General features: G+C 36.7%; 1 protein-coding gene across 4 annotated transcripts in view; it reads right to left on the minus strand.

The window, feature by feature from the left end:
- stk40 (serine/threonine kinase 40) overlaps positions 1–8,036 on the minus strand; it is a 37,285-nt gene extending 29,249 nt beyond the window's left edge. For 2 of the 4 annotated variants that reach the window (XR_015511719.1, XM_087287416.1), the window contains exon 1: positions 4,797–5,009. Coding sequence is in view for 1 of the 4 variants with exons in the window: in XM_087287415.1 (XP_087143541.1) it covers positions 7,612–7,686 (75 nt within the window). In the remaining 3 variants the exon portion in view is untranslated. Of the gene's footprint in view, positions 1–4,796; positions 5,010–7,611; positions 7,813–7,983 lie in introns of those variants that run through there. The other 2 variants (XM_087287415.1, XR_015511718.1) reach the window with 2 other exon arrangements.
- Between the last annotated feature and the right edge of the window lie 643 nt (positions 8,037–8,679).

Raw genomic sequence — 8,679 nt, forward strand, 5'->3', positions numbered from 1 at the left:
TATAAAAATTGCATTTGGAAGGATTCAAGTTTAAAAATATTTCATTTAAAGTCTCTCCAGATATAAATCGCTTTGATAACAATAAAAATAGGCTACTCCAAAAGTATGTGCTTAACAGTTAGGTTTTTGTTGCAATATTGACATTTTAGTCAAATGTTTTCCATTAAGCGAATCTTCAAGTGTGAATCTTGTGCGTCCGAGAAGAAATCTTATGTAAACATAAACATCTTCATCATGTTTTGAGTTTGAAAAATAGTTTGACTTTCTTCCCATTTCTGGCTGGATTACAAAAACTTTCATTTTTTGAGAGCTGATTCTTAAAAAGCCAAAACAATGAAGGGAAGTAATTTACACTGAAGACATGCATCCATGCTGATGTAACTTCTCGACTAAAAACAAAACGTTAAACATTCAAACAATGCAGCCATAAGACACCCGTCGACATTCCTGCCTTGAGGGGCATAAGCCAATCCGATGAGGCTTTTCTGTACACCAACAACAAGGTGCTAGTTAAAGAGGGCAAATAACAGGTGGGGGAAGGAGATTTAGCAAAAGTAAACCCCTCCCAGACACCTCGAAACAGTCAGGTGCCATTAACAGCTCTGTCCCGGCATGAATGACAACCCATCAGGTCGGTACGCATTTGCATGAGCAAAGATTAGCAGCAGGTGTGAACGGTTGATGCGACGGACAATGGAAGTCCATTCACACACAAATGGCACCACTGACCACTATCTGTTTGAGAAAGGCAAACATTGAGCACCGAAAGTGCTCAAACTGACAACATCATTTTGAACTGCGTTTCATGCTTTTCTGCCTTTCGCTATTTGTAATCCTTCCGTTCCTTAATCTGCACGGGTTTATCTGCAAATCTCTGTGGCGTAATCTGCATATTACAAGATTCTCGTACTGACCGTTTCGTAACAAAGACCTTTGATGCTAGAATTTCACATCAAGTGCATTATTTACAGGCAAACATTCAGAATAAGGACTTGTTTATTTCAGAGGAAAAAGCCTTGCTGTTTTGTTGAGCAACGGTTCTTGTATAATCTGTTTCTGTGGCTTTTCAGAAAGGCAAGTGATGCTACGGACAGATACAGTGTGATTCACACAGGCCCTGGGGTTTGCACTGGTAGCAGTTTGTCAGAAATATGAAATGCTGCTCTTCGACACCAATGGTAGGGTGACACACGCAGCCTCCAGACATCATATCACGATGCAAACCAAAAGGGTGGGGGAGCGCATTTAGCATCATGGACAGTTCTGCACCCCTGGGCTCTTCAAAATCAATCTCAACTCTATTTAAATTAGAGGACAATACAGAGACTGGGCATGCAGTCCCAGTGATGGAAACCAACAATAAACATGCTCTAATAGCAAACACATGAAAATAAATAAAAAAGACATGACTCAAAGATGAGATGTCCTATTTTGTGCAGTTTTAATTTTGACAGCAAATTTGAATTTAGTTTTAGACTTCTGACTAAAGTCCCTGTTTAGTTTTAGTCATATTTTAGTCTTCCCATCCTGTTTTAGTCTAGTTTTAGTGTAGTTTAGTCGACTCTAGATTTAGTTGACTAAAATATTTTTGGTTTAATTTAAGTGTAATTCAATTAAATATTGTATACATTTCTTTATATAAAATTCTAACTTCAAATTAAATAAAACAAAATATGCAATATAGCTTTTCTATTGAAGACCAAAAATTACAAACGCATTGTTTAATTATATCATAAATAATATGTAAAATTATGTGTCGGCAATCAATCCAAATGATAATCACTCACGTCTACCAGTTACTTTTCAAATGTGTTCTGAATCACACACCAAGATTAATTCTGAATGGAGGTTTTCTAAAAATAATTTTAAAAATCAATTTTAATTAGTCAACGAAAATGTCAGCATATTTTTTTTTATATTTGTCGTCATTATCACTTAATTTATTTAGTTTGTCTCATTTTCATCGGTAGAAACAGTCAGAAAATTATGATAGAATTTATTGTCAACGTAAATAACACTGATTTTGAAGTGTGCATTCAATTAAATTCACAAAAAGATACTTCATGAATATAGAAAGACCAATTAAAACAAGTATTTGATGTGAGAAACCATCAAAATACAAGTAAAAATTACATTAATTGTACTTTATTATACAGATTCTGATCTGAAATATATAAAAGTCTAACTCGTATTACAAAATTTTACACTAATCTAAAAAAAATCTGTAGTTTAAAAACCGAGGTAAAAAATATAAATGATCGAAAATGGCAAATTTTTAGTATTTTTTTGTGCTGCAGTGTGATCCTTTTAATATCCCATCAAAGGTTTATCATTGTAAAAATGCATGACAATATTGCACTCTTAAATTACAAGAATGTAATAAATTACACTCTAGCTTCTTTTGATGTTTAAAACCATTGATACACATGTAAAAAATGCATTAATTGTACTTCATTACACTCATTTTGATCTGAAATATATAAAAGATGATCAAATTACAAATATTTACACTATTTAAAATAAGAAAAAATCTGTAATTTAAAAAACTGAGTTCAAGTAAAAAGGTCGAAAAATGACAAATAATTAGTATTTTTGTGCCGCACTGTGATTCTTTTAGCACCCCATCAAATTATTATTGTTCTAAATATGTCTGATAATGTGTTTTGGTGAATAAACTAGTGTTGCACTGAATGACAATTCCACTCTTGCTTCTTTTGATGTGTAAAACCCTCTTTTCATCTTTGACAAGCGTCCAAATTTGAAATTCAGAGCTTCGGCAGACAGTTGTGATTCATGTTTAAGCTCGGTTGTATTGTAATCTTGAATGAAACAGACATTCGAATGCATTTCTGCAACAGATCACACAGCTTGTCTCAAGGACGTGGGAGGGGGTACAGTTGGCTGTTATCGCAGATCATTTCACACATTTACAGCTTTTTGTCTTTCTGGACCCAGACTGTTGACGATGTGACAGACGGGGGTGAGAGACGCGATTGCTTTCTAATCCACCCTTTTGACATGCATTATTGGAGATCTGACATTTTAAAAGCACCATGGCGTGTGACCCTGCGCATGTGCACTGATGAGCTGACCTGCAACCCGATAGACTTCATGGATGGTGTTAAACCATATGCGATGATTTTAGGTCATGCCAAACATGCATGCAGTTATAATACTCTTGTCAATGCTCATGCATACAAAGATGACATCAGTAAAATAAGAGCTATAATCAGCCATCCACAGCCTCAAGCATTGGCTTATCTTTGTTTACAAATCTATATTGGGTTTACTCCAATCATATTTCCAGAATTACATTTGCAAAAAAAAAAAAAAAAAAAAACTGTCCTTAGCTATGGCCTTCGGTCACAGGATTTTATTTACTGCCTGTTCCTAAAGTGCAGACTGAGATGGGGAAAAAAGGCTTTTAAATACGCAGCACCTTTTGCATGCAGTAATCTACAAACAAATATGCAGCTTAAAGAATTGATTTAACTAAATTATATATATATATATAAAGAAAAAGTATAAATGATTATAAATGTATAAATGATTAAGAACTTGAAGCACAGACTTGTAGATGTGTTGACTAGTTTGTCAATGTGTGATTCCTGTTAACTGTTTTTGTTTGTTGTCTGTTAGACCCATGTGACCTGTATACTGCCTAATCTTGACCAGGACGCTCTTGTAAATTTGAATTTTTTTCATCTCAATGTGTCTTTCCTAGTAAAATAAAGTTATTATTATAGTCATCTGTTTGCTTTACTTCATATAATGTTATGACATCACTCTGTCGATCACAACAATAGACCCTGGTATTATGCAGCACTCAATTTTACAGCATGGGAAAAAAGAAACATGATGAAAGTAAATGCTGAGCAAGGACGTCAGTGCCTCTTTTTTACTTCTCCTTTTAGGTGAAAATGAAAAAAAAATCATACTAGTAAGTGCATGAAATATCGCAAAATCTTCCTTTTTCTGGGTAAACCAATCATTTAATAGCATCACCCAGATGACGAAACTGATGATGATGATGCTTTATCATTAAGTATAACCCATTCTGCACTGCATCAGCTTGAATGGATAAAGTGTGGTCATCTCATGGCATTATGTCTCCAGAGAAGCGAAATATCAGCCTTGCATGATTTAAACGCTCTGATGCACAGTGTTGCAGATCGTTTTAATATTTTATTAGATCTAAATATACTAGCTGTCACTGCATGCAAACTTGAGAACCTGGCAACCTCCGGGCACCGGCTGGCAGCTTGATGCAAGCATATCGGATGCTCGTTTTTGCACACGTTTTGTATAATATTTGGATTGCTAAAGATTAGTGGTGTGTAAAAACAAGTGACTAATGCTTCCGTTTATAGTTAATCGACAGCGGAGGGAATAGAGACACGAGCACTCCAATGTGATCAAGAAGAGTACGCGGCGTACGATGACGAATGCTGTCAAGCAGCTAACGTTAACCAAAACAAGAACAATAGTCACAAGTGTAAACGACTTAAATGAGCATGTGTGTACGGAAACAAAGCTCGTGCATTTATTAGTACGCCGAAAATGTTCGACTCGTCTCAGCATATGCAAGAAAAACTTGCTTATTTTCCACTGTGTTCTTGCTTATACAGTCTCTTTTACTATGTAATCAAATAGCCTGTTGTTAAATCAATGCAAATGCGTGTTTACCCGAAGTTTAAGATGATATTAAAACACCACAAAGCCACAGAGTTCACCGTGTCCCTTTAACGGACTGCGAAAATCTCCTCAGCCGACCGACGGGCCATTTAACAACTTACCAAAACCGCCGAGGGAATCCTCTGTCGTACACTAATTCCCACTCATTTCTGGCCGATCAAGTGTTCAGCAGGGTTGCACCGACATTTATACTCCACCACGAAGCGGTTCGTTTCAAGCGAACTGGAGAAATTTCACGATTACCGACAGGGGTTTTGAGGGAAAAGCCTTCTTAGGACAACTGATCACATCTTTCCATAGCAGCACCACCTGACAACGGAAATGACGCACATGCTGTGAGTGACGGAGGGCCGCGGCCAATAGACAGCGTCCTTTGGCGTTCCCGCCCCCTTACGTGCATTCTTGAGATTTGGCATTCTTCGCTTGGTCTGGAATGAATGATAAACGTACGCGCTATGTAAATGAGCGGCGGAGAGTAGTACTGCATTCAACTCCAGTCATGATGTGAGAAATGTACAGTTTGGTGGAACAGATTAATAACAGTAACGTTATTTATTTACGATAGAAATCAATCGACGAGCACAAGACGTAGTAACAGACTCTAATGAGGCAGTACTAGCAATTGGAGTACTTTAAGAAAAATGTGCATGAAGAAAATCTGTGTAATACACGCTTCAGTAAATCAAATGTATTTAAATTACACCAAATTTATAAATAAAAACGTATTTAACTTTTCGGTGATGTGAGGGATGTTTGTATTCTGCTTATCCTCCGATTAGCTCAAGGGTACTCAAACTTGGTCCTGGAGGGCCGCGCCTGTCCTGCTTAGTTTTGCTCCAACCCCAATCAGACACACCTGGGTTAGCTAATCAAGCTCTTACTAGACTTTCTATAAACGTCCGTGCAGATGTCTTGAGGCAAGTTGGAGCTAAAATCTGCAGGATACCGGTGTCAGAGTGTCCCATTCAAAAAGTAGGTAGCACATTTTGATGATGCAACATGCTACCCATCAGATTTTACTACCACTGTAAATTTTAATGTGAAGTAGTGTGATATGAAGCTGTTATATGGCCCTAACTTACCTAATCCCTATGCCAAAACAGAACCATTGAAATAGTGTTGGTAGCATAATCAGATGGGTAGGATAAAATGTCAGAACACCTGCCCTCCAGGACTGAGTTTGGGCACCCCTGGATTAGCTATAGGTCAAATTTTACAAACTATGCATCTAATTTGACTTAACTTTTAGGCTGTATGTAGAAACAAACTCCTGTTTGAGTCTTTTGAACACTTACAATGTCTATCTGTGTGGTCTACATCTGCGGTTTTAAGCTGTTTAATTAATATTTTGCACAGTGGTACGAACCATTATAGAGGTACTGATCAAATGTGTATTTATATTATCTATCAATTTAATTACTAATATTATTATTTAAAACATAGATCTGAGCAAACAATTTCCCAGTATTAAAGGGCTGACCCTTCATACTTCTTGTTTTGACGTCATTCAGGTCAAGCATTAATTAGGGGGTCAACCCCCCCTGTAATTTGCACCCTGGTTAAAATGTTACCAGAATATTAGAAGAAGAAAAAAAAACGAGTTACCTTATTTTCTAATAAGAGTCAGTAATTCTGATTAAACCACCACACCTAAAGACACTTCAGATGTTGTATTTCAAGGCATTTGTCCGGTTTTTGTCCCCAAACAGCTCCTGTCTAGCAGTAGCAGTAGCAGTAGTACTAGTTTCTGACACATTACCTAAAGCCTTTTGTTTTTTTGTTTTTGACAGTTGTGGGTTGGAAATAACAGAAATCACCTTGTAATGCTGTCAAGATATGCCCGTAAATATTAGCTGTGCAGTTATATGGAAATGATTACATCAGCCTCACATTAGTCAATCAGAATCAAGCATTCAACTGAGCCGAGGTATAATTGTGTATACCCACTGGCCACTTTATTAGGTACACCTTACTCATACGACGCTTGACCAGCCTCAAATCTTTGTGGCACGAAGTCAGCAAAGTGCTGTAAACATTCCTGAGATTTTCTCACAGCTGCCTCTGATTTGTCAGCTGCACATCCACGATGCAGATGTTTTGTTCCAGCACATCCCAAAGGTGATCTAATATACTGAAAACTGGTGACTGTGGAGGCCACTTGAGTTAACCAAGTGAGTTAATCAAGACTCATCGGAGCAGGTCACCTTTTTCCAATCTTATTAACTGTATCCTCATGTTGGTTGTTCATTTTTGACTGGAGTAACACTATAGAGTCTTTTGTTCATATTTTGTATTCAGATGTTCTCTTTTGCAATCTTTAGTATTAATGAGTAGTTCTATAAATTACTGTGGCCATTCTCCTCTGATATTAAAGGTATAGTTAAAAATTCTGTCATCATTTATTCACCTTTTACTTTTCACGCACCAGTTTGAGCTTCTTTCTTCTGTTCAACACAAAAGAAGATATTTAGCAGAATGTTGAAAACTGGAAAACCTCCATAGTTGTTTTCCTATTATAGAAATCAATGGTTAAAGGTTACAACATTCTTCGAAATATCTTATTTTGTGTTCAACAGAAGAAACTCGAAAGATTTGGAACCACTTGAGGGTGAGTAAATAGTGAGTAAATTATTTATTTGTGAGTTAACAAGGTATATTTGACCATGTTTCCTGTTACTGTCACGTGTTTGGCTAAGTAGATATTTGCATTAACGCACAGCTGATCAGATGTTACTAATTAGGCATACATTTCAAAAAGTCTATTAATTAGTTTACATGCAGAAATCCCATTACTTTAAGAAACTGCACATAACAAGAGTGGAAATGGTCTCTAGGATCACTACCAGATGAAGTAAACATGACACGCGGATTACACCAAAGGCTAAAGGGTAAACCAAGAGATAAATAATGATCTACCTCTAACAGCAAGCCTCCTAGGCTTTTCGCAAGACTCTTGAGATCGTATCCAATTTTAGCTCCCCCAAAACACATCGGCTTCGCCCACAAGAGCAAGTTTCAATTCAGTGGGCTGGTGCAGCGCTGCATGTCAAACAGAGAGAGTTTTAAAGGGCAGTAACTGATTTAAGGCTCTGCCGTCTTCCTGTCTTGACTCAGCATGGCCTTTGCCTTAAACCACATGAAACACTTTTATAAGCCTGTGGCTAAACATTGGCCAGCCCACGGTGTGTGGGGTGGAAACATGTGAATCATAGTTTACTACAGTGCCCATGTCTGATAAAGAGAAGCAGAGGAATTGGAAACATACAGGACGATATCACAAGGACATACCTTACTGTAACGTCTGGAATTCACAGTCTGTCTGATTCACAAATGTCTTGTTCCTGGAATAACCGTTAGGAATAACAATATTTACAACATGATAATTTGAGATTTTTAATATAGCATTCTGCAAAATCACACTTTTTATTGCACTTTTTTTTGTGTGTATGTTTTATAACATATTATATAATACTATGTAAACATATTGCATCATCTCAAAATGATTCATACTTTATTTCCACACTGTTTTCAAGAGTCAATTACTTTTATATCTCCATTTTAAAAGATCTGATCTTTTATTTAGTCAATAAATATGCAGTATTACATTTTTTTAGCAAATATATATGTCATGATTTAAATAAAAACTAACATTTTGCTAATTGTTCTTACTTGGTTTTTTATTTAATCTGTATAAATATCATGCTGTTGTGTCCTGCAGCAGCATCATGTCAAAATATTTAGTGCTGTGGGAGTTTAAAAAGCACAGGTAATGAAAATCAGCAGCTCTTTCCCACAGAGGAACAAATGTGACAGCGATTCATTCATGACCGTGTGGGTGAGAGATTCTGCTCCCACGACTATTCAAATGAACACAGAGGTTTTCAGTATTGCTCGTCTGGAAAAATCATAACAGATCAAGTGTTTAAACAGCATGTGCCAGAGAGACTTGGACAGTTGAAGGGAAAATGAAACAACAGGAGCTTA

This window comes from Danio rerio, chromosome 16 (assembly GCF_052040795.2).
Source record: "Danio rerio strain M-AB ecotype USA chromosome 16, GRCz13ab, whole genome shotgun sequence".
Taxonomy (NCBI): domain Eukaryota; kingdom Metazoa; phylum Chordata; class Actinopteri; order Cypriniformes; family Danionidae; genus Danio; species Danio rerio.